Source organism: Malurus melanocephalus, unplaced genomic scaffold, assembly GCF_030028575.1.
Source record: "Malurus melanocephalus ecotype Western Australia unplaced genomic scaffold, MMel_1.1 scaffold_58, whole genome shotgun sequence".
NCBI classification, from domain to species: Eukaryota; Metazoa; Chordata; class Aves; order Passeriformes; family Maluridae; genus Malurus; species Malurus melanocephalus.
Genome location: NW_026623290.1, coordinates 538,100 through 564,710, shown reverse-complemented (window position 1 = coordinate 564,710; position 26,611 = coordinate 538,100). Strand labels below are relative to the sequence as shown.

The 26,611-nt window shown below is 44.2% G+C and overlaps 1 protein-coding gene across 1 annotated transcript in view; it reads left to right on the top strand.

The window, feature by feature from the left end:
• The window catches only part of SV2B (synaptic vesicle glycoprotein 2B), a 58,427-nt gene extending 33,147 nt beyond the window's left edge, over window positions 1-25,280 (top strand). Inside the window, exons 3-13 of the mRNA XM_057365812.1 lie at window positions 4,953-5,133; window positions 5,698-5,849; window positions 7,662-7,795; window positions 8,559-8,648; window positions 10,746-10,856; window positions 11,973-12,061; window positions 12,714-12,878; window positions 15,466-15,599; window positions 16,318-16,518; window positions 19,239-19,398; window positions 20,401-25,280. Coding sequence (XP_057221795.1) covers window positions 4,953-5,133; window positions 5,698-5,849; window positions 7,662-7,795; window positions 8,559-8,648; window positions 10,746-10,856; window positions 11,973-12,061; window positions 12,714-12,878; window positions 15,466-15,599; window positions 16,318-16,518; window positions 19,239-19,398; window positions 20,401-20,584 — 1,601 coding nt within the window. The 3' untranslated portion in view covers window positions 20,585-25,280. The remainder of the gene's footprint in view (window positions 1-4,952; window positions 5,134-5,697; window positions 5,850-7,661; window positions 7,796-8,558; window positions 8,649-10,745; window positions 10,857-11,972; window positions 12,062-12,713; window positions 12,879-15,465; window positions 15,600-16,317; window positions 16,519-19,238; window positions 19,399-20,400) is intronic.
• Window positions 25,281-26,611: the final 1,331 nt, after the last annotated feature.

Below are 26,611 nucleotides of genomic sequence, written 5' to 3'. Positions count from 1 at the left end.
GAAAAAAAAAAAAAAAGTTTTTGTGATTTGGGAACAGCCCACAGCTTGTGCTCACCCACCCTCCCTGGCTCCAGCTGCACCATCCCAGCAGCCAGAGCTGCCCAAGAGCCCAAATCACACTCATCTCCCAAAAGGGAAAGGTGGATGGGGACATTCCTGTCCCATGGTGGATTCCCTTCTCAGTGCCGGAGCCATGGGCTGTGGAAGGAGTGTCCCTGCCTGTATAAATCAGCAAGGACAGGGCAGTGGGATGAGCCTTTCCTCTGCCTTCCACTGAAAACATCAGGCTGATTCATGGGGAAAGCACCAATGAGCCTACAAGGAAGAGCAGATTAAAAATTTGAGGAAAAAAGGGGAAAAAGGCCATCAGCTCTCAGCTCATCCTCTGTCGGGACCCTCCCCTGTTCACCATAAGTGGCACAAGAGAGGATTATCACTCCTTTATTCCCCTCTTCCAGTTACAGCTGGATCCTGTGCCTTGCCACATCCATSTCCCAAATTGTCCAGACCTGACTCACAAAGTTTTATTTATGACCAGAAGGTGCGTCCATGGCAGATTCTACACCAGTAACAGTATTTGAGTTTTGGTTTTATTATAGTTTGAACAGCAAGATATATAAGGTCTTAATAATTTTTTGTTGTCCAAGAGCTTTTTCTCTTCAAGAATCTCATTTTTATCCTAGGGCTGTGCTGGTATTGGCACTGAAGGCAGGCAGGAGCTTTCCCATTGCTGTGGTCACTGGATCAATATAAAACAGAGACAACCCTGGGCCCAGGCAGCCTCCTCAACCTCCCTGACAGCCCCAAGACTCTGGRAATAATTCTTCTTGGTTTTTTCTACACAAATTTTCTATTTATTCCACAAGTCCTTGCCCTTTCTTAAAAAGGATTATTTTTGGATGTGCCTYTTTTTTAAGAATTTTAATCCCATTAACTAACAATGGGAAAAATTCATGCTTGTGATGCAGATTTAGGTAAACCTCWTTTTTTTTTTCTTTCTGAAACCCTTAGAAGACTACTTTTAACCATATTGAAGCAGTAAAGCTACAGTTTAATACACACAGAGCCATATACTGTTATCTGCAGTATTTTCCTTTCCTTWTTCCTAGAACTTCAGCTTTTAACTCCAAATTCCTGTCTAACACAGAGCACACAACTTCAGTAAAGGCCAATAAATTTCTCAGTGTGAAAATGCTAAATATGTTACCTCTTTTCTAGTGGGAATAAGCCCAGTCAGTGGTCACATATTTTCCCTGTAACTTCAGCAATGGATGAGTCACAACCCAGAATTTATTCATAGAATTTCAGCTCTTCGGTTTTTCCACCGCTTTTATGGGAGGCTTTGCAGACTTTCCCACAGGCATTCGTTATACCCCAGGACTGGTGGAATAGTCTGCAAATAATGGCTCATTCAGAGCCACCCTTAATTTCATCTGAGCACCTTATGTGTCCATCTGGAAGCTGATCCCTCCTAGCACAAAGTCTGTGTGGTTTCAAGCCAAGTTTAGAAGTCAAGATTCTGGTGCAGACCTTTGTGATGTCGCACTGTAGGATTTTTGATGGACAGARCTAACCCAGTAAAAGAAATAATCATTTTGCCATCACTTTTCTTGGTCCAACTCTCCCTAAAATCCGAGTTTCCTTRGTATGAGCTGGATCTTTTTCAGAGGTAGCAACCACCACCATGTTCTCTGGAAGATTGTTTCCCTGCAAAGGGGTTTTTTGAGTAGCTCCTCTGAGTTCCCCTCCTCCCTGGGTCCCTGCCACYTTGTTGTTAATCCAGGACACAAAAATCTGCCAAGCAGACATCGTTCTGCACCCTGGGTCCCGAGATCCATCAGCTGACAGGGTGTTCCATAGCAGCTACCCCAAAATTTTAATTATATTGGCCAGAACACGCAGTCTTCACCAAAAAAAAAAAGTCCTCTCCATGATAATGAAGTGTTCTGTTGATTTTGTTTCAACCCTGAAGCACATATTTCCATAAGCAGGATCCTTCCCCTCAGAACTTAGCCAAGTGGCTGTAGTTTTTTCTTTTTACTACARATTTTCATTGTTTTAAATTTCTAGGGGACTGTGCATCAATTCATTTATYACATACAATAACTAATTAGAGCCATCTCCTCCAGATGAGTTTGTGACATTAACAGCTCTGCTGTGGTTTATGCTGTTTGATGKATGCTGTGTTGTAGAGACAAAATCTTCTCTTCCATCACAAGTTTGGGTTCCTTTGTCAGAATCTGCAGGGGTTTGTCTACAAAATCAGCTCCACTCCTCTCCTTCATGTCAGGTTTGAGCACTGCCACATCCCATGCTGAGCCCCATCTTCTCCTGGCTGCCCCTCACCAGTCACTGCAGGAAAACACAGTCCAGAAGACAGAAAAAATCTCATCCACCTCCTCCTGACCTGGGATGTTTTCTGTTACTAAGAGGATTTGGATGAACATCTGCCATCCAGGGATTTTCTCAAAAAAAAAAAAAATTAGTCTGGCAGATCATTTTTCCTTCCTCATCAGGGTCTGGCAGTGCTGGCAGTAACAGGGCTCACTGTCAGATGGGTGGCTGTGATGCACAGTGAGTAAAGGCAGGGCTCATCATCACTTCCTTCCTGCTCCATTAAAAGTGGCTCAGGATCGGGGTAAAAGCATTAARCCATCCAGCACTTTGCCAAGATTCTTCCTCCAGAAAGGTTTTGGACTGAAGCTGTTTTTACTTTGGCTCACCCTYGTAGTTTGCGCTTCAGTGAACAAACTGGAGGTCAAAATTAATAGAAATACAAACCCCAGACTCTGAGATGTGTCTGAATCTTTCAGCACCTGAAAMCTTTACACACCTTCAGATCAGGATAGCTCAGGAAAGGAGGGAGGGGAGGGAGGGTAAGGATTGGCTCCATGGAGCCACATGGTCATGGTGGAGGTACAAATGGCAAAATTCTTCTCCACAGTCCTGGTACAAAGGCTTTTAGTAGGCAAGAACAGATTTTTTTTTTGCCTTTGGCACACAAATTCTGCTCATCAGACATTGTGTGGATCAAAAAGAAAACATTGTACACAGAGAGGTGACCTCACAGTGGAATAGGGAGATTCAAGAAACCCAAACTTTTCCACATCTGATGAAGTGTCCTTCAAATGCTGCAATGGATCTCTGCTGCATAGCTTTTAATTTAGTAATGCATTTTAAATCAAGTGCAGGCATTTGCAATCAAAAGGAAGACAGGATCAGCTGCCAGATAACTCTGCATTAGCCCTTAGCTGGCYGTGCTGGATGGCACAGAGCTGCCTTCAGACTGATTGTTTTGTTTAAACATTAATGAATTACAAAAACATTCATCGCCACTGTGTTTTATAAGAGATTTGTTTGACAGCACAGGACCTGGGGAAGGTGTTGGCTCTCAAGAGAAACCAAGCTTTGTTCAGGGTGAGGAGTGAACCTCCAAARTGTCAACCATGCCTGAAAAGTTTTTCTTTTAGTTACACTTCTTCAGTCAGTGAATAGGAATGTTTCCTATTAAGGCATTTCCTTGCTCAGCATCCATTGCCTTCACTCGAGGGATGCAGGGAGCACTGCTGTTTCCCTTCCACCCCTGGGTCTTGAACCTGAYATGGCCCCAGACTCCAAACATCCTCAACCATCTTTTATTTTTCCCCTTCAACAACTCCCTGYACTGCAAGTTCTGCTTCCCAGCAAGCAGATGTTCTCCATCCTGAAATAGCTCAGCTCCTCTGGATCCCATCCAAGCCCCATCAGGATCCCCACAGCAGGCACAGACCACAATTCTGTCAGTGGGGTTTGATGTGATGCAGGAGGGGTTCTTGGGAGCAGCCTCTCGCACCTCTGGGCTCCCCAGGAAACTCAGAAATTGCCACCAGTTTCTTCTGAGCTACATCTGGAAAGTAGATAAAATAAACGAAAGAAAACATTTGGGAACTGTTGCTCATTATTAATTTGTGCTATTTACAGKGGTACCTGCACAAAGGAAAAGGCAATAAAATCTGTGTCTTTCCTGCAGCAGTGGCAGTAGAAGAGCCAAAGATAAYTGCCACATTGTCCAGGAGWGCAGCAAGCACAAAGTGAGCAGGGYWCAGGGAGACTGTTTGGAGAGAAAACCCATCCTCTCCTATCCAGCCTGCCACTAAATGAGTTATTGAGTCTGTCTTTTGAGGATCCCACAGCAGAAGATCTAGTGAAGTCACATTAAAGGAAGAATCCATTTTCCTTAACAATATCAGAGAGATAACTACAGAGCAAACTGTCTGGACAAGCCTTAGGTTGTCCCTTCTGAAATTTTCAGATCAAGACTGCACTCTTGAGTAAGCTGTCCTTTAGTTAGACACCAGATCTTGGCTCAGCAAGGAAGGAAGCAGCTGAGCTGTCCGAGGTGAGTCTGGGTAACAGACTGATCCTTTCAGATGCAGCTGGAAAAGGAAAAGCAGAGARTGAAAGAGATGGAGCACTGCAAAGAGATTTAGCCACGCTTTACTGGTCTGTCTGCTCTCACGGCTTCCCGAGCAAAAACAGCAGCCTCTCCCTGCACACCCTCCACCCTGCTGCACTCAGGGGGGTTAGAGGAGTTAAGACATCAGAATTGTGTTGTAYTGTTGGTGGCACACAGCTGGGACACGTGCATCCTAAGCTGCTTATGCCTGGCCATTGCTTACGTGCGGGGGATACGCGAGCAGCGAGGCCGGGAAGGAAAGATGTGGGTCTGGTCAAATCAGGGTAGGTCCATATTGCCCGAATTGCTGCAAACTCACAGGCACGAGATGGGAAAATTACCATCCTGCCAAKTGGACAGAGTTTTTGACATCTGAGATTTGGGTTGGGTAGGGATATCTCTGCTTTATTGCACAGTGTGCAGGGATGACATCAGCTGCCATACGGGCACATCAAAACCTGTTCCTACATTACTATTTCCACCCTGTTAACAATCTGACTGTCTCTCTCACTTCCAGGCTTGATAGTCTACTTGGGAATGATGGTGGGGGCTGTCCTGCTGGGCGGCCTGGCTGACAAACTGGGAAGAAAGCAATGCCTCATCATATCACTCGCAATCAACGCTGCCTTCGCGTTCCTCTCCTCCTTCGTCCAGGGATACGGATTCTTCCTCTTCTGCCGCCTTATCTCAGGCCTCGGGTGGGTACCTGGTGACTCTGTCCTGGAGCAGAGAGTTTGGGTGTGTGGGGTGAGGAGCATCCCTGATACCCAGCCAGGATTGCATTGCTGTTCAGGACGTGTGGCTGTGTCACCTCACTCTTGACCCTTAGAGCTGCAATGATGGGAAAGTTTGGTCGTTGATTTTCTTCTGGTACTGCCCAAATGGTGCAGAAAGGTGGGGGAGGCTGAAAAATTCAGCCTTCAGTGAGACCCTCAGCTGTTCCCATTGCCTGCCTGTGATTTGCCTCCCTAAAATGAATGATCACARAATCACAACAGGAGGTGTCTGGGTGAAGAGCAGGGCATTGCACTGGCTTTGTACAAACTGTACAGGAAATTCAGCTTTTAGAGCATGAGAAGAATCTTGTTCATCTTTGATGTCTAAGACCAATTCAGCAAATGAGGGGTTTGTATTTTTCCTCCAAGTTTCACTTGTGAGCAGCCCATCTGTGAGTGTGACCTTCCCTCATTTTAAATTCCTAACCACAAAGACATTGAGGAAGACTCTCATTTTTTTCCCAYGTGCTGTGTTTTTCTCCTCAGTATCGGGGGCACCCTCCCCATCGTGTTTGCCTATTTCTCTGAATTCCTGTCTCGTGAGAAGAGAGGGGAACACCTGAGCTGGCTTTGCATGTTCTGGATGATTGGTGGCATTTATGCTTCAGCAATGGCTTGGAGCATCATCCCACATTACGGTAATTTGTGCTTTTTGACTTTCCACACCACCACACCAGCACACAATCCCAAACCCTGCACAGGTAGAGACAGCTCTTACACATCCCAGCATAAACACCACTGAAAATTATGGATAATTGAAAATTATGGGTAACTGAAGTGCTCACAGAAAGTCTCATAAATTGCCTGCATGACTGATTGGTAGTAAATAGGGCTGATGAGGGCTGCTTTCCATCCAAAGCCTCAGATACATCCCTTGAATTGCACTGCTGGAGCCTGAGCTCTTAATCTAAATGTCATCTCATTCGGAGAGGAAATGGACYGAGATTAAATTGCAAAAATTGATCCAGTTATCAAAAATAAGGAACTTTAATCAGGGAATTACTGGATGCTATGAATGATAGCAGCAAGGACAGCACATGTGCTTTCCTTTAGCCAAGTGTCCACACTGCCAGGGCTGTGTCCCTGGGGACACAACTGCCCAGAATGTGATGGGCTGAAGTGACTTCTGACTTCACYTAAATGGGTGCTGGAGAGATGGAATGGGTTCCCTGCCCTCAGCTGGAAGTGGGAATGAAAAAGTAGATGGCTGTAACATGCTCTGAGGAGAAAAATTCTGCATTCAGTGTATATAACTTAGGAGAACACCGGAAGCAAATATCTACTGGAAAAGATTAATTCCCCCAGTATTCAGCAACACCAGCTGATCCTGTCTGAGGAAAGTGGACAGTTCACAAAACCCAGGAAGAAAAKCACTAATATTTACCTATTATCAATCCATTTTTAGCACATTTAAAGCACATTCAGTATAAAGAAATGTTAATGCTTTTGATTGACATGACAGAGACTGTTGGAAGAAATAGGCAAACTTACTGCAGTGGTGTCACTGCAGAAATAATTCTATTATCTGCAACAACATTTGCTTTAAAAAGCCCTTAGCTATTTACATTACAATTATTTTTCAGATGACTTTTTGATGTTGTGTTTTTGTAGCTTCTCTTTTTGATTTCCAATGTTCCACCTACTATTTTGGAACTTTGTGAAGTCATTAGAACACCATGACTGGCTCAGGTGAGACTTTTGCAAAACCCATCGCTTGATGATTTCCTTATTATGTGAATAAAAATGTTTAGAGAAAGAAAAAGGAATTAAACATTCCTTACGAGATTTGAGGCTAGGCAGAGTAAATGAAGCAATRTAAGAATGAGGGTGTCCTTTCCAGKTCTTAGCAGATTTGGTCAAACACCAGGAAAAAAGGAGGAGAGGGAGTACCTCAAATGCAGGATTAGGATTTTGATATGTCTAAGTCTGAACCCCAGCTCAGGTTTTGCAGGTCTGGAAAAAAAATAAACTTGCTTTTCTAGCTCACTTCCATGAGATGTGAAGTGCATAAGTGATGTAGGAGATGGAAAGAAGGCACAGCCGTCTCTGCTGTGCCTCTCAGATCAGAGATTTAACCTTCGTAAACTTCCAAAAACATCACTGGAAAGTAATCAATGATGGCCCCTATTCCTGTACCATTTCCCAGCCTTACTTGCCTGCAGCTGCACAGAGCTGCTCCTGTCACTGGGTGATTTCTAAACTCCAAGATAAAAGGAGGTTTTTAAAAGGCAGAGCCTGAGCATGTTCCAGTKTCTGTAACGAACATGAACTCACTCTCTGCTCTCCACCAAGCACACTGTGGAGCCTCCAAGAGCCATCGGCACCAAGAATAGCAAACTTTCAACCTCTCCTCGTGTCACACAGAGCTGCAAAGTTCAGGGCTGCTTTGGCAGAGAAGGACTCAGAATGCCTGGTCAGTGTTTTCACTTGTTGGCTCTTGCTGTTTCCAGGCTGGGGGTTCAGTATGGGAACCAAGTACCACTTCCACAGCTGGAGGGTCTTTGTGCTCGTGTGCTCTCTGCCCTGTATCGCCTCCCTGGTGGCGCTGAAATTCATGCCTGAAAGCCCACGGTTTTTGCTGGAGGTAAGGTGATTCATCTCCAACGTCTCAGTCTGATTTCAGCAGAGGATAGCAGGTCCCTCGTGTGTCACTGTCTKTCTTTGTCCCATCAAACTCACAGAGCACAGGGCTCAGAGGCAAAGCCACTCCTATGTGTCTAGAGCAGCTCCACAGACTGCTGAAATCCCAAAGATTACAGACTGTGGGGTCAGCCACTGGTGATGAGTGTGTCACTGCCAGAAGGGGTACAGAGGGAAGGTAGAGAGAGATGGGAATTTTGTAAGTCTGACAAAGGCACTTTGAAAACATCTCACAGAGTTTGGGCATGGAACTACTAAATCCTGGTGGGAAAGCAAAGGACAAAGTACATTTTACTGAGTAAAATACTAAAACCTCAGAAATTTTAAGCAAGTATTCTGTATTTCCACTTCACAGATGGGGAATGTAGCAATACCTAGTTCAAGTTAAGCTGCAAGCCTTTAGCAGAGTTGGGATGAGAGTTCAGGTCTCATCATCCATCTCCTCTTCTTTCATCTGTTTTTAAAGCTCTAYTCCTGACCCCTTTTCTGCCTCAGGCAGTTTTAGGACAGCTCCCTTCTCCAGCACAGAGATGGAGATTCACTCTGTGAATAGCAACCATGCTTTCAGCTCTTCAGGTTTCCTGCAGYCTGGGCTGGCTGTGTGCTTCTCCTCTATGCTGGGCCTCTAGAATGGGTTTCTCTCTGGGCTTTGATAAATTACAGAGCTGGGAGCTCGAACACTTCACTCCTTTCCTTTGGTGTTTCAGATTGGWAAACACGACGAAGCCTGGATGATCCTGAAGCAAGTCCAYGACACCAACATGMGRGCCAAGGGCGAGCCAGAGAGGGTGTTCACGGTGAGTTGGACAAAATTGGACAAAGCCAGCAGCTAAGAAATGCTGGACACACCTTCCTTAGTGTAGCACAGCACCACTTTACTCCTCCTGGGGACTCTTTCCATGTGATCTCTCCCCCAGCAATCAGAAAAAGGACTGTGAGAAACATTTTGTGTATTTAAACTTAGATGCCAGCCTGTTTTTTCAAGAATTAGTCAAGTTTGTGAACTGCAGTGAGTAATCTTCATTCCTGGTGCTACTCTACATCCTTTAGAGCAGTGATTTTTCAATTACACACTTGCTTAATTGGTTTGCTCTAAGAGACTAGAACAAAATCAGAGGGGTATTAGCCATGTGGGAGACCTGAGTCACTCCTTTCTCCATTCTGGCTTCTAATCAAAGTCTGATTAAACTTCAGGTATTTTCTAATGAGCTTTCCAAACTCCACCTGCCTCATAGCCAGKCTTTAATCTCTCCAAGGGAAAGTGGGATGAGTGGCTCTTAATCATTGGTCTGCTTCTTGTTGTGAAAAAGGTCACACACAGTGGAGTTGTTAATAGTAAAATCAGAGGAAAGTTTTATGCTGGGGTTAGCTGCAAATTACTATAATTCAGTTGCAAAACCCTGGTGAGCCAGCCAGGGAAGAATCCTTGATTTATGCTTTTAAAGAGCACACRTATTTTTAAAGGATGGGGGGAAAAAAGGAGATACACTTGTGTGTGAAATGTATTTTTGATCAAGAAGGAGAGCAAGGCCCTATGTTCAGGAAACCGTGCCACTCAGAAGTGATCCTTCAAGGAAATTAAAGTCTCATATCTGAGCATGACAATTGTGGGCAGGTTCATGTAAGAACTTAATGAGCRTGTTTTATTTTTAGGCTTTGAGTAAAGCAAACCCTGATAGCAAAGGTGACAGAGATGTTCTGTTCAACTCCATCGCTGGCTTTGCTGTGACGCTGAGCTGGGGAACGAAGCTCAAATAGAAATATATATGTTTATATATATTTATAGATATCACAAAGTAGGGCTCTGTGAGAGTCTAAACTGAACAAGGGAATGAAGGAGCAGCTGCCMAGGGTCCCTCAGTGCTCTTTACTCCATCCAGAGCCGAGGATGCAGGAGCCGGGCTCGGTGCGCATCTCCCGGCTGAGCTGAGATGCACCGACACCCGGAGGGGGATCAGAGCTCCTGCTGTGCCACAAACTGACAGGTTTTGTGTTTTTCTGAYGGGCCAGGAGTTGTCAGTTTGTGGTGAGTCAGCTGGTACCGGGACAGCTCCCAGATCTGACATTTAAGCGGTGCCAGGAGGAGGAAGGCGGAGATTCYGCAGCGGAGCCGAGGCGCTCGTTCACACTCACAAATTTATTCAGCAAATTGTCGCCTCCTCCGAGTGTTTACAAACAGTCCTGTTTTCCTTGACTGCGTCCTTTAATTAAAATTACTAGGCAAATATTTGCTGGGACCTATTTGTAAGCTTTCCTGTGCGGCCCAGTTCAGGTAATCAGCAATGAAAATTCAGACTGTGGGTTTTTTTTGTGAAGCGAAATGATTGCATAGTGTGGGCTCACTTGATGGCAGGATGCATTTTCAGCTGCAAAGATTCCCATCCACRCATTCATTTGTCATAAAAATTCTGCCAGTGGTATTTAAGAAAAAGTGGAATGAGAAATATTCTTGCTGGTTGTCTTAGAAGAAAGAGATCCTGAGGACACAGTCTGGATACAAGTGGCTGATGTTGGAGATAATTTTTACTATAATTGCTTAGTCCTAATTTGTAGTGGGAATCTAAAAATAGAGAAATAAGGTAGTATGCAGAAACATTAGCCAATAAATGAAAAATTGAGGTGGACAGGATGCACTCAAAGTATTTCATGGAAGAAGAGAGACAGAGAGGATGAAGGGATGGATGAAAAGAGGGAAGGCAGGCTTATTTCTGTTAATAGTCTCTTGCTGTAATTAAATCAATTAGYTCAATTGCTAATGCTAGCTTTCAAGGAAAAAATAATCAGGGTTATTAGGAGAAAATATTGCCCAGAAGACAGTGAAATTTAAATCCACCCAAGATCAATCCTAGAAACCTCAGTCCAATATTTTTTTCTCTCTTTTTTTCTTCCTCTAGGTTTCCTATATCAAAACTCCCAAGCAAGTAGATGAATTTATTGAAATCCAGAGCTCAACAGGGACCTGGTACCAGCGGTGGCTGGTCAGAATCACGACTGTTTTAAAACAGGTAAAGAGAAGAAAAAACTTCACATGGGGGCTTTTGAGCTTTGGGCTCCAGTGCCTCATTTCTTCAGATCATTGTACTTAGAAATTCTGATTTTCACCTCAGAAAATCTGTTGGTTTTTGCAAAGGGCTGTAATGTGGCTGCATTTTCTTTGCAGATGTGTGCACCTTCAAGTTGCCATGTCCCCAAAATGTCCCCATGAGCATCACTGTCATGAGCAGAACAGAGCTCCCAGGGCCAGCCACAGCCCCAAGTGCTTGGCTCTCCTCCTGAGCAGATAAATATTGATTCTCTCTCCCTCAGCCCAAGTGAAATTACCACCTGCAGTGGAGGCAGAAAGCRTTTGCTCTTTGTTCCTGCTGAGACTGAGTTTTTAACGCTGGTGTATTGTCTCCTTGGCTAATTTAACTTTTCACACCTGCTATGCTGCTCGCCTGATTCTCACGTGGGCATTTCTGGAAAACCTCATTAGAATTTCTAGTCCTTAAGGATAAGCTGAAAGTAAAGGAAAGTCCTTCTGAACTAATAGCAGTGCAGTTGCTTGCTATTACTACACTTATGTGGTGAGTTAAGAGCTTGAGGAGTTACATCCCCTCGTGTTCTTGGCAGTATTTTCTGCAATGAGTCAAGAACAGATCTTATCCTGCCTCCTGCTTGGCTTCATCCCTACCTGATTTCATCTTATACCTCCTAAAGTGCCAGCTGTGCTTGGGCTTTTGCTCTTCAGAGAGATTTGGAGCTCGGTTTGAAGGCACCCCTGATACCGTTCGTATATTTGAAAAGATAAAGTTGTCAGAGGGTTTCAGAGCAATCTCATATCCACATTTACTGATACAACCTGAGAGAGACTCTTCATCATCACCAGCCCTGGTCATGCCCTCCAGCTCATTGCAGAGGGCTCAGATCAAGACCCTGGCACAGAGCTGAGTGCGTGATTTTTCRTGAGCCATTTACTCAATAAATGTAATTTTGAACAAACACTGAGTATAAACCACACATTTGACCTTCCCCTAATGAAGCCCTTTTGCTGGCATTAGGTTTRTGATGCACTCAGAAATTAAGCTGTCGAGTGTCTGCCTGGCTGTCCTGGCAGCTAATTTCTTCTTGTGGATTTGTAGGTCTGGGACAACGTGCTATATTGTTTAACAGCCCAGTACAGGATGAACACACTGATGCTGGCTGTGGTTTGGTTTACAATGGCCTTAAGGTAAGGAAGGTACTTCTTTAAATTTTTCAAGAAACTGAAGGGCTGTGTAGAGTCTGAGTAGCGATTTACACATGTAAATAAACKATTACAAAATTAATCTTGGTCTTATTTTAAAGAGTTTTTGTGAACTAAGCCTTGCTCTCCTACAMACATTGATCCATCTGATTGCTTCAAATGAGGTACGAGGTGCTTTCAGCAAATCAGGACTCAAGAATTTGTCAGTAGCAGAGCAATATATTGACTTTCTCACTTTAAATCTTTCATTTGATCTTGTCCACCCACACAGAAAAAGACACAGCCCTACCAGAGTCTCACTAATTGTTTAATTTTCACTTAAACAGCACACTTGCAGACATCTACCAAATTTCTTTCTGCTCTGCTTGTCTCTTGGGGTTAGCACATTTCTTTATTCTTCAGCCAAGGGGAACTGAAATGAATTATCCTTCTTCAAGGGCAGGGGAATGGACCAATGKGTTTCTGGGATCAGCAGGGTGCTTAGAGTGGAGAAACACTTTGCTCAGTCCTCTGTCCGAAATGAACTCGAATTCTTGTCAGACACGCATTCACATTTGGAGTTTAACAAGTTTACAGGTTGGGAATTATCTCATTAGAAGAATCTCGTATCCCTGATGTGTSTCCCATCCTGCTCCAGTTACTATGGCCTTATTGTCTGGTTCCCTGACATGATCCGCTATTTCCAAGACGAAGCGTATGACTCCCGAGTGAAGATCTTTGACGAGGAAGAAGTGTCCCATTTCACCTTTAATTTCACCCTGGAAAACCAGATCCATAGAAATGGGGAATACAGGAATGACAAGTAAGTGAACAGAACTTGCTTTGATGTATTCAAACCGAAATAAATTCCTAGAAAGCTCTTTCTTTCTTTTCCATTTTCCATCAGCTTGAACCTCTCTGTTGTTCTTTTGGGCACTCAATCTCTCAAATCCCAAATGCAGTTTTTGACAAACAAAATATCTTTTCAATCCTGTTTTTCCACATACTCWGCCTCGGTCCCTGACTTCTGCAGAACCCAGAGGATGCCTGTGGGGAATTCTGCTTCCAGAATTCCACCAACACCACCCGTGTTGGGGTCTGGGGTGCCCACCTGGCTGTGCTGGGCAATTCTGGATGCTGAGGATGCTGAGGTGACTTCTCTTTCCTTAGCCCACACTGACATCTACTGGGCTTAGGCAGCAGAAATTATAACTGGCACTGAAATTGTTCTGCTGCTGTATTTCCAAAATARAAAGCTGTTTCTCCTGAAGTCCTGGATATGAATTATCCCGGTCTCCACCCTGCAGGCAGTTAGTGCAAACGGTGCCATGGCCATTCCAGGGTGCTGCTCCCACTGCAGTCACTGTCTCCCCACAGATGAATTTGTCACCTTCTCTTTCAGTGTTTTGAAGGCAGTGAAGTTGCTCCAGCAGAGCATCATTGCTGTGGTTTCTTTTTTACTCCTATTTGGGCTGGATTTGGTGTTTTTTCTTTCTGCATCCAGCCTGGACACAAATCACTCCATGTTCCACAGCAATCTAATCTGAGTCGTTCCATTACTACATTTCAGAATCCCAATAAAAAAGGTGGAAAAACATCCCCATGTAATTTCTGTGGAGATCTCATTGCCCCAGACCTATCAGGATGTTGCTCCAGCTGCCTTGCACCATGTGAGGAGGTCCCACTGGATGTTCAATGTCACACAAAACACCCACTGTTTTAATCTTCACAGCTGAAACCACATCTCACTGCCCAGCCCTGTTCCCCCAATCCCCTCAGAAATCATTTGCTTCTGTTTCCTCATTRTTTATTTGGTAGACATTGATTGGGRACCCCAAGATGTGTTCTCATGTCCTCCCAGAGACCTTCTCTGCAGTAGGGAGCTGTGCTTGATGGTGCAAACTTAGGCTCAAAATTCATGGTGCCCAAAAGAAAAYGGTGAGAAGTAGATATTGGTCAAATTTAGGGATTAGAGGCATAGTTTTTAATGCCTGGAGACACTTTTTTTTATGCTGAACTTTCACTAATTTCTTTGAGAATTAAGGAYCTTCAGCACCTTGCTGGATGAAGATGTAAAACTGGGATGTAAAACACTGTTCTCCTGGCTTGGCCCTCTCCACCTCAAATATTTAAAACCTGATCAAGCTTAATTCCAATAATGCCCAGACCTCATCTCAGATAATTTGCAGCAGTTTTTCCCTCCAGCCCTCATCTCTGTGCAAAAACTCCACGGATCACCAGGCCATTGCTATCTGACTATTTTAAATTTGGGTGCTAAAAAAGCAAACTGCAGGGGGAAAAGAAAGGTATTTTACGGCCTTTGGGAATAAAAACATCACAGGCAAAAACATCACTGAGCAAATGCAGAACAGCTTCAGTTTTGCTGTAACCCCGAGACCCTCTATATGGAGCAAAACACTTGAATAGTCTTCYTGTGGTATTTTTTGCATTAATAATTTCTGTTAGTGGGCTCAGCCAAGAAGCCCTGCAGTGCTCATTTAAAGGTGCAAACAGCCATCACGTTACACTGTGCTGTAAGTGCTCAATTCAATTAAGCTGCAGAGTTTATGTCAGAAGGGTTTTTTTCATCTGGTGACAGTCATGGCCTCTTTAACTGGAGCAATAATGCTTGTTCTTAATAGCTCTTACATCTTCCAAACATGCCCGTGCATTACCCAATACATCTTCTCGGTGTTCCTGTGAAATCTCACAGGTAAATCAATATTGTGTCATCCTKCAGGCAGCCAGGTCAGACATGTCACGCTTCCCATCAGAGGAGAAATCCATCACCTGACACAGTTTATTATTTTTAGTGAAATCTGTTTTCATTTCACATGATAAGCAATAAACCTCGAGCAGAGATGGTTACAAGCAGAACTCAGATAATCTCCCCACTCTCTCCAGAAACCCTGCTGCATTTTCACTTAAAAAATCACTTTGAGTTTAAACAACTGTCAGAAACCTTTCACCAAATGGCTCAATAGGCTCCTGATAAGGTCTGGTTTTATTTATGATGGAGGAAAGGGTAGAATAAGGAAGGCAGCAAGGTCAGCTCATGAAGGAAATGCCCTGCATTGAGTGAAATTCTGTCTTCTTCAGACAGATTAGAACTGAACATGAGAGCATTTGTATCCCCTCAGCTTTGGGAGCTCATTTTCTCTGATGTGATTATTTTGAGGAATAGAAAAACTGCCCAAATCCTAAATGACCSATGTCTCAAAAAAAGTCATCAAACTCTTTTCTCTACTAAAAACCAGAAGGAGTTTGAGGAACAGTTATGCATTCAAGCAACACCTTTTCTRTAAACTTCTAGAAATTGTCATTTCTGTCTCTTGAAACAGCCACTGCACACAACATGGTGTAGAAAATACCTTAAAGCACACAGTGAAATTCTGTTTCCTGCCCCACAGATTCATTGGCATGAAATTCAAGGAAGTGAGATTTGAGGATTCATTATTTGAGGACTGCTACTTTGAAGATGTGAGATCCACTGAGACCTTCTTTGAAAACTGCACCATCATCTCCACTGTCTTTTATAACACAGGTAATGGGATTCCTGCCTAATGTCATCTCCATAACTGAGAACTATTTTATCAGAAAGTTCTTATTTCATAAGAACTATTTTATCTACTGTCTGGGAGAAAGGATGGTGTGTTTGTGTGTGTGCTGGGTGATGAGAGTGATGGAAAAAAAGAGGRTGATTTAGAAGACCCCAGGTTGCTCCATCACTGATTTTAACCCCGTGGCCTCTGGTGCCCCTGGGTGCTGTGTGGGAAATGCAAAATTCTGTGCTCAGGCCTTGACAGGTAAACGTAATGGCAAAATTGCTGGCACTTTACAGCTCTACTCAGTAAATTTGGCTTAAAATATAATTTGAAGCAACTAATGGYTGATGATCATAAGCAGTAAAATTGTCATTAATTTATGAAAGGGCTTTTCATTAATTGTCATTAATATATGAAATTTATGAAAAGGCTTTAAATTTCCACTCTAGTAAGGAATAAACCATAATGTTGTGGAAATCAAAGCCTGCCTTCCCCTGTCATTGTGGCAAGGGAATGCTCTCCAGTTGACTCCACAAACAGGAGTGTGTGAGCTCGCACCTATCAAGACTCCAAAAACTCGGATTTTGCCACTGAAATAAAAACTCCTTGGCCATTTCCACTGGATGAGAAGCTCCTTTTGGGTTCTTGGTTTGGTTAGATCCTGCATGAAGGGAGTTCAGCCAAGCAGGGTCAAGCCTTTGCCTCTTTCCCTCGCAGATCTCTACGAACACAAATTCATCAACTGCAGGCTCATCAACAGCACGTTCATGAAGGAGAAGGAAGGCTGCCACATCGACTTTGAGGAGGACAACGATTTCCTGATCTACCTGGTCAGCTTCCTGGGCAGCCTGTCCGTGCTGCCAGGCAACATCATCTCTGCATTGCTCATGGACAAAATYGGGAGGATAAAGATGATCGGTGAGTGGGGACGGTGGGTGATGGGGCAGGACATGGTGGGAGCACAGCAAATCCTGCATGGTTTTTTCCAGTGCTCAGCACATCAGGATCAGAGCTAAAAAATGACCTTTTGGTGCTGTTGAGTTGCTGCTGAAGTCCCAAATATCTGTGCAAATAAATGAACATTTTGCTTGTAGCAATGAATATTCACAGAGGTTATTTGATGTGGCAGCTCGACAGACAGCCCAGGAATTCCCTCTTTTGCTTTTTTTTCTGATTTGAAAATGATTGCACAAACAGTTTCAGAGACCATATGGTAAATTAACTGACCATGCCACAGCCAAGCAAGGTGCCACCCTTCAGCACCGTGGGAATAAGTTATCGAGTTATCACCTTGTCAGCTTTATGAATTTCTGAATTTCAGCTTTGGGAATTTCTGGTTTTGCTGCCTCTGGGGTTCAGACCTTGCTCTCCAGGTTCTTTAGGAGCCATGCTCTGAGGGACAGCCAGGGGAAGTTAATAAAATCAGGGAAGTTAATAAAATCAGGGATGTGGCTCAGGGGCAAGGGATAAATCRCTCCCTTGAGCTCACCCCTCACTCYTCTGAGAACTGAGCGAAGGTTTAGCTCAGCCTCACCTTCAGGGAGGTTAAAACAGAGCAAGATGACCCCACTGATGARGGGAAATGAGCATTCATGTGATGAATTTGGAAAAGACCCAAACAAACCAGAGGGTCTGTGCGAATGAATTAGRGGAAGCTGAACGAGAATCAGATTGTCCATCCTGCAAACATGTCATCATTTCAGCATTTTCATCTGGAATTGAGATGACAGCTGGAGCCCTGAATGCTTATTTCTCCTGCAAAATGAAGAGTGCAGGACAAAAATTAGTAACGACATGCTGAAACGTTTCACTGTGGAATTTCCAACTGAAAGAGCCTTCTGGCATCCCACCTGTATCACTYTGTTGAACATATTATTTCTGGTCAGCTTAGCAAGAAAACTGAATTTCTGCTTTGTGTTATGTKCCTCGCTGGGACTTCAGTTGGGTTTTATCACATCTGGCCAAACCTTGTCTTGTACAAAACAGCAGAACTTTTGGTGTTTTCWCAGTGCCCTAATGTTGGGCTGTGTTTCTGCAGTAAGGGGAACATCCACCCCATGCTGTGGGGATGTATTTTGGCCTCACATTGTGGAGGAAAAGTGGGCAAGGAGTCCTGCACTGCAGCTGTTCATAGGCGGTGGCAAGATGCAATGTAATGCCCAAAGTGAAGTGTTTTAGTTCCACTTCAGCATCCAAATTGTTTTGGATGGCGCCAAATTGACTCAAAAAACACCAAGYAACAGAGAAAATTGTTTGCTTTTCTGGTAATAATTGGAGGTGTTTCAGTGATAACAGAATATTCTGGTGAAAAATGGTTTGGTTTTTTTAAAAAAATTTCATCTTTCAGGTGAAAATTCCCAATGGGGTAGAAAGCAATGATGTAGCTATTAATATTTCTGAATCTGAAYGGTGCCTAACTGAGCATGAATGCTCTCACTTTCTCCCTCAGCGATGTTCATAAAAGTATGACTCCTGTGCAAATGTGCCATGAAATCTAATGATGTTCTTATAATTAAAAGAGACCTCAAGTGCTTCATACRAGTGGCTGTAAATTATCCTAATTGGGACTAGAAATGTGTCAAGTGACTTCAACACGATATGAAACGCACAAGCTTATCACTTGAAACTCAAGCTGAAAAACCTTCACAATGATGCTTCCTCCTCMTTGACTTTCATGTTTATTTGCCTCTGCTCTTCCTGGGTCCATCTGGAAGTCTGAGATGCTGGAATCCTGCCTGGAAAAGCCTGTTTCCACAGTTYTTGTAGAACAGGACCACCAGCAAGATCAGGTGGTCATTGAGAATGTTTCCAGACTGGTTTCCAGCATCAGAGAATGACAGACAGGCAGCATTGRGGTGTTTTAGGATCCTTGTAGATTTAATTGTTATTGGGATGAAATTCCATCGCTTGGAAGTGTTGTGGTTTGAATGAATTTAATGGGAGCAAAACACTCCCAAGTTCCAACAAACCTTCCCCCTTTCTCTCTTTTCCCCACCTGGGTCCTGGAGAAAAACTTTTCCACAGAGAGGAAAGTGAAAAGGGAAAAAAAACCTATTTATTTAAAATTATAAAAACAACAAAAAAAAAACCTGTGGAACCAGCTGTTAGATCTTAAAAGCCTTTCTCTTCCCTCCTGGGAGTAGCCACCCCTCCGGGGCCCCCAGAGGGGTGTTCAGAGTCTCTCCAGTGATTCACTGAAGGATCTTTCTCGCCTGTCATGCCACAGGAATCCTCCAATTCTCAGATGACGAAGAAAAAAAAATTTGAGGAAAAACACGTCCAAAGAAAGGGAGGAAAAAAAAAAAAAAAAAGGAGCAGTCCCAGAGAGCAGACAGCTTCTTTTCCGCCGCTGATCCCCAGAGCCTCCCAAAAAAAAAACAACTTGTGTGTCTTGTCCCTTTCCCTCCCATTATCCTTGAAGGGAAGAACATCACCAAACAAACCAGAGCAGTCTCAACTAATGTATAGTTACAGAAGGGTTGTTTAACTTTCCTCTAACATAAGCAGATGATAGGAATACAATACTCAGCTAACCTAGGACAGGAAGCCATCTTTATCAACAAATGAGTTTGTTCAGCTGTGATTGTAGACAGGGGGAAGCTGGTGCCAGTGTTTTTCTGTCGGTTTTTCCTCCACAGGAGGCTCCATGCTCATCTCAGCCGTGTGCTGCTTCTTCCTGTTCTTCGGCAACAGCGAGTCGGCGATGATCGGCTGGCAGTGCCTCTTCTGCGGGGCCAGCATCGCCGCCTGGAACGCCCTGGATGTCATCACCGTGGAGCTCTACCCCACGGACAAAAGGTGCTCACAATATTCCTCCTTTTAGTCTCCACCCTCTGACCTTRTCCTCTCGGTTCCCAATGGAAAAAGCCGCTCTAATGACGTGTAGGAAGCGGTATTTTWAAATTTGTTTTGTTTTCTCCAGTCCTTCAGGGCTGTGTAATCCTGGATCAGCACTGACATTTGCAAGGATAATTCTGCATGTGTGGAGAGTTGAACATAGGGATCGTGTGGATGTATGGAAATTTTGGGCTGATAAATCCAAGAATCACAGAATCATGATTTCACAGAATGGTTTGAGTTGGAAGRGACCTTAAGGATCATTTAGTTCCAAACCTTGTGCCAAAGGCAGGGGCACTAAATGAGATATCCATGTCATTTCCAWGGATGTGCATGGATATCTGGCCTTTCACACTGCATCCCCCAGCCTCCTGTCATGGCTCACCCCTGTGTCAGCCTTCCCCTCCAAAACCTGCAGACAATCCTGTGCACAGAATGATTTGGGAAGCATAGAAGATTTCAGGAAAATCTGCTGCAGATTAAAACTTTCTTTACAACATCATTATAAGCCCATTTTGCCTTTTTCAGATTTCTGGGGGAAGCCAGAAATGAAGGAGAAGGACTGKGCAGTGAAAGCAGTGTGCTTTTAGCTGCTGCGTGAAACAGGATTTGGAGGAGAGCTGTGGTTGCTTCTCTGGTGACAATCCACTCCAGGGCTTTGAGGAGGTCTAGAGCAGATTTTGTCCTGCTGGCTTTGGGGAGGGCAAAGGCTGGCAGAGTGAGCCATTCTAGGGCTCAGGAGAAGGCGAGATGAAAAGGAGAAATGRGCACACACAGACATTCTCCTCATTCACACAGACAAGCAAACCAGTTGCATCTGTTTATCTATTTATTTATTCTGCCCAGCTTTACTTGCTGGAAGCATAGCCTGGGCAGCACAAGAGCYTTCACAGAATTACCCACCCAAACCTTCTGTAGCTGTGCCAGAACCTAACCTTTGCTTTCTGCTTTTCCTCCCCGCAGGGCAACAGCCTTTGGCATCCTCAAYGGGCTCTGCAAGTTTGGAGCCATCCTGGGGAACTCCATCTTCTCCTCGTTCGTGGGGATAACCAAGGTGGTTCCCATCCTGCTGGCCTCCTCCGCTCTGGTGGGAGGTGGGCTGCTGGCTCTGCGCCTGCCAGAGACTCGAGAACAGGTCCTGATGTGAGCAGCAGAGCCCAGGGGGCTCGGGGAGGGGGCAGGTGGAGAAGAAGAACAAAAAAAGAGCCACGTTTGGAAAACCCAAAACGTCCATTCTGCGCTGTTCTGTCGGTACCTCACAGCGAGACGGCGGAGGGAGAGAAGAGCACGAAGGGATTTGAACAAAACCATCGTTTCTGACGTTTTCACCGCCACCACCGGTGCATGCAGCCCCCACACAGCCCTTGCAGAGCCCTCCTGTCCCTGTCCACCCCACTGCAAGGACACCAGAGGCAAAAGCAGCTCTGTGACAATGGGGGTGACACCAGGGGACAGACCCTTCCCCTCCTGCCCCTGCTGAGCTGTGACACCACTCCTCGGGCACCCACAGATGCTCAGACACAYCCGGGGGAGGCAGGGAACAAACCCACCCCAGGAGTTGCAGATGTGGCCCCAGTTGTGCTGATTTTGGGATTACCACTCCCAGAGTCCTGATTTCTGGGGGATGTGAGGGTGGGTGCTCAGCTCTCTCAGAAGACTCGGGGCTTCAAAGCCCTTTACTTGGGCACAGGGAATCACTAGGCACCTTCTTGGTCTTGAAGAGAAATAGCTAAATAATTATRTATATGTGTATTTACACCTACTTGCAAACGTGCATACACCCTTTGGAGTGATCTGCAGTTAAAATTTAGGATTTTTAATTTCTGCACCCTTTAAGAGTGGCACTAAAAACAAATCCCAGTAATTCAAGATTATCAGGAGTCATGACCAGCTTAGTGAYGCTTCATTCTTAACATCCAGATACCAAATATTTAAATGTATTAGTGGCTGGGAAAATATATTTCTGTAATGATTAGGAGGGTCTTTTTCCTACAGCTTTCACAGAGGAGAAATYGATATGATATTGGAGCATTCCACAAACCAAATGTGTACATATTATCCAGTGTAAATAGGGGATTTTTGCCTAATACCTAGAATACAGTAACTGTGAATTTACCAGCATTTTAGCCATATTATTTGAAGAATATGATGCTTGATTTTCTAATATACTTGGGTCTCATTGAAGCACTGTAAGCACAGTTACTTAAAGCCATTTAACTTGTTACACAGGGAATGCACACAGCAAGCTTTCACTGTACAGAACATTAAATTTTCCATTAAGTGGCACAGTTTAGTTTGATATCCTGTGGAGAACATTTCTGAAATTCGTGTGCCCTTTTTATCACACGAGTTAAGTCCTGTGGCACCTAGAGGTAAAGTGAGTTGTSCATTTTGGGCTGTGTTTTCTTGGGAAATAAGAATGAAAATAAGAATGAAAATAATCCTGTTCAATAATAACACACCAATGCTCACAATGGGTGAGATAACACTAATTATATCCTTTCAACAAGCTCAGCAATAGACCAGAATTGATCTGAAACCACCACACAGCGCAGGGAATTTGTCAAACCAGGATATTTTGTGACATRAAAATTTCCTTTGTACTTTTGCTGATGATTTTCTCATTTACCTTTTGTTGAATCTTCTTTGGTTAGCTTGTTTTTTTTTCTTTTTTTGGTGTTTTGTTGCTTTTTTTTTAAAGAAAACCAAGCAAGGTTAGGCTGAAATCCTGCAGGACACACAATGGGGTTAGATCACAAACAGCAAATCCTTGCCAAGGAGGAAAAAGCCTCTAATGAGCATCACTTTCACCATTGTGTCAATCAGGGATAAACACKTATGGATCAGCTAGGCTACAACGGGCTTTTTGGGATTTTTGACCTTTATTCTGAGAGTTATGAAATTGATAAAATCACAAGYTGCTGTAATAACTGAGCTCATTATGCCTCATTTCATCATTTTATGGGTAGCTTAGGGCTTTTTAAAATTCATTTTATTTATTTGTCTTCCAAACAGCAAGGTTCCTTCTCTAAGGTAGGAGTGAATGTAATTATATYCTTTGGCAGCAGTTCTTAGCTTCTATTTAGAATCACAGCCCAGAATGTGGGTTTTTTCCTCTAAGAATATCTGGTCCTTTTGCATGATGAGAAACATTTTWAATATGTATTTTAACACAAAAGATCACCATGGCCTTTAGGTTTCATGCATTTTGTTGGGCTGTGCTTGCAAATTACCACATTGCACCTGGGCAGGGGGACAAAATTTTGTTTCATTTTCTGGGCTATTCACTTCTGCTGYTCTGAGGAGCCAGAACCTATTTATTTCAATATTTGTTTTGCATAGCATTCTTATTTACTTATCACCCAATGCTCACAGCAAAACTGACTATTTGTGCTCTCCRCTGACATTTTGCAGTGACATTAATGACATCACTTGCTTTGCAAAACTTCCCTGTTAATTTTCAGAGAAGGAAGAAACTGAAGTCTCCAGAACATAGAAATGGCAAGGTAATATTAGGAAATATTATCCAGTCTTAGAAACCTTCCTTCCTTCCAGAACATCTCTTTCACAGGCTGCTAACCCTCAACTCACAGAATAGCTGGGACAAGGTAAAGAGCAATAGGATCTTGTTGTCAGTGAGAGATGGAAATGGAAATGGAAATGGAAATGGAAATGGAAATGGAAATGGAAATGGAAATGGAAATGGAAATGGAAATGGAAATGGAAACGGAAATGGAAATGCTTTGCACCCCTAAAATCCATGCGTCAGTCCGTTGAGGGCTAAGGGATGTTGCAGATTTTGGGATAAGGCTCCTACCCCTGGCTTGACCAGGGAATTTGTGACCTGAGAGAACAAACAACACCAGAGCTGGTCCATGAGAGCCTGGGATAAAGGACAACACTGAGAGAGAAGGAAGAAAGGAAAAGCAGAGGAGAACTCGCATCACCCAGCTGAGACACCCAGGACTGGACTGAAGGGATTGCCATCATTCTCAGGTGAAAGGCAAAGGCAGTGCACGACTCTGCTTAGCTGGAGATGACTTGCCCTGGATGCTCTGCCTCTACAGGAGCAGAGGGACCCAGGGCAGCAGCTGCAGCTCAGGCATTGCCTTTGTGCCCCTGGACTGGCATTTCCCACCCTGCTCTGTGCCACCAGGCTCAGCCACCATCCCCGATGTGTTTGAGCTGTCCTTGCCAGGGTGTAAATCAGTGTAGGTGTCACTCTGCTGCTCTCAGAGCACAGCTGGGGTTGCAGACCCTCTGAATTTGGGCTCAGTTTCAAGCCTTGGCCRCCTGCTATGCTGAGCCTTGAGCCCCAAGCAGGGGAAGATTTTTCCTCATGCCCTTCTGATGGCTCAGCCTRATTTCTGCTGCACAATCAGCATTGCCCCCGCTGTGCAAGGGCCAGCACTTCTCCATCATCTCCCCTGCCCACGCCTGCCACAGTGAACATCCTCTCTCTTGGATTCACTGCACCATCCACGGAGAAATCTGCTGACCACGGGCCTCTGATGATCTCTGCACAGTGATATTTCCACGGATTCGTGAGCTTTACTGCAACAGGGATGCAGAGCACCAAGACAGGGGGCTTGCCTTAAATCCCAAAGATCTCTTCAAGAGGACAGCTGGATCTCCTCAAGCATGCATGGCACTTACCAGGGGCAGTGTGGAGTGGGGAAGGTGAGTTTGGGGAGCCCAGAGTGGCCAGCTGGGACTTTGTGTCTTCAGCTCTACAGGAGACCATTGCTGAATTTCTGAGCATGCAGACACAGACAGAGASCTTTACAGGAGCACCAAGCACTGTTAATATTATTAAAGAGCARTGGTATTACAATAAGACTTCTGCTTCCTTGTATTCCCTGTTGATTTAACAGGTTGTTGTATTGTGATTTATTTTCTCCAGTTGTGCAGGACAGCTCCTGCTCCTGCCTTTGGCTCCGCTGTGCCCTGTGCTGGTGGCTGCAGCTTGTGCTGGGTGGGGTGATCCTCTCCTTGCCCATGTGAACATCACTCTTTGAAATTCCTTGAAATGCTGTGGGACTTACAGATGGTGGTGAATGGATCTTTTGGACCRTGAAGAGGGTCAGTCTTGGCAAACCCACACCCAATGCCAGATGTTCTGCACACTRGGGAGTGCTCAGCCATCCTGATGTCCTTCAGTGATGCTGGAGAGGCACTGAGGGATGTTCCCTGAGTCTGGGCGTGGTCCAGCCCCAAGACTGGGCTAACACAAGGGCACAGAGCAGGACTGCATGGAGCTGAGCTTTCTGCAGATGTCCAGGTCCCTTCCAGATCCTGCTTTGAGACCTCCAACAGCAGAATATACTCTGATGCTCTGAAGGAGGCCCGAGGTCCATTTATAGTCCCTGCTTTTGTCCTTTGACTTCCCAAAGGACACAAAAAACCTGAGAGGATATTTTTAGGTTTATGTAGATTGGAGCCCTATTAATTTTATTTTTCATTAAGTTTCTCCCTCAGTTTCTCACTGTTGTATTAGCAAATGCTGCTTTTAGGAAGAATCRAGCCTGGGAACTGTGAAGGAAACAAAATGAAATAAATTTCTTTGCTGTATGTGATGCTAGTGCTGTATAAATGTACACACACTGCAAGTCCCACTGTAAATAACACCCAGTGTCGTGCTTTAATGGAAAGTTTCATTTAGAAGTTCTGTCAACTCTGTGTGTGAAATAGCCAATTCCAGTCCCTTGGTTCCTTTTCTTCATTTAAAACCTCCTTTTATTTTTTTTTTTTTATTTGATCTGTGTCTGGTCGTCACTGGAAATTGCAGCTGTTCCAATGGACTTTATTTTTGTTCTCTCTGTCACATTAAACGGCTGGAAGAAAAAGAACGGCTCTTGTAGTGTTTGTGTTTAATGTATATTTTGAGCCTTTTTACAGGGGCTGTGCTGGGTAACTTTGTACCCTGACACTGTGGGGGCTTTCTCTGATGTTTGCTGCTTCCTCATCCTTCCTCTCTCAAACRATCCCAACTCAATTAAGTCTCCTTTCTACCACAATCCTTTCACACCCTGGATTTCCAAACAYAGGACTTGAGAAAATCCTTACCCTGAAAAATTTTCTGGTAGGAGGAAGAATGAAACATCCTTAAATGCTGTGCAACAYYAAAAAGCCAAAATCTGCTTYGTAAMAAGAAGCACTGCTTTTGAGGCTTGSCACACCATTTGACCACAGCACACTCCCTTATTGGATGTATTTCTAAGGATGTGAGCTCTTTCTTTTTATTTGCAGCTCTTTGTGTGTATCTAACTGTCCAGGCCATGTTTTCAGAGCAGTGGTACAGACAGCAGCAACTGTCTGGGAAAAGAGCTCATGGCACAAGGAGAGTGGRGTTGTGCATGGATTTCTTTATGCATAACACAAAATTCAGTGATCCTGCTTCTCCTAGACCCACTGAAAGCTTTTGATTTGAATCAGCTCTGGCTTGTTAAGAAATTTAAATGCTGGAAAGTTATTGGGTAAATGAGTGATTAGTCCTCTCATCACGTCCACTGCAACATGCTCAAGGTAATATTCMAGTGAAAGATAAAGAGCCAGAGAGACTGGAAATGTAATAAAGAAACTGTGAAGGTTCTTTTGCATCAGCAGGAGACTAAATCAGCATTTTCCCTCAGCTCAGGTTCAGCAGCAGCCTTGGACTGGGAAGGGCTGGGCTCAGGTGGGAATTGGGAAGGGCTGGKCTCAGGTGGGAGYTGCCAGCTGTGAATTTTGCAATTTTCATGTCCCACTCAGAATGCAGAGCTTTGGAGCCAGCATTCTGTGAGCCCCTCCTGTGTGTTCTGCCCGTAGGAAAACGTGCATCAGCAAACACCATCAGAAAGCATTTTCTACAAAGCGAGTTTTTAGATAAAGGTCAGAGATTTGCACRGAAAGCCTCGGAGGTGATTTCGAGTTGTCCTGACTCCAGGCTAGTTGACATTCTGCACAAGGCTGAAATCTCAGGAAGCAGAAAAATCCCATATTTGAATRTTCAGACAAGGTTGCTGATAAAAACAGTGCATAAAAAAAACCCGACTAATTTTAAATTAGGTCAGGGAATTTAAAAGCAGGATTATGTGACAGAGCTGCCTGAGATTGCATAGGATGGACTGGTTGGTAAGAAAACCTTTGCAAATCTGTGTTCCTGCTTTTCCATATCGATGTTTCTGCCCTGACC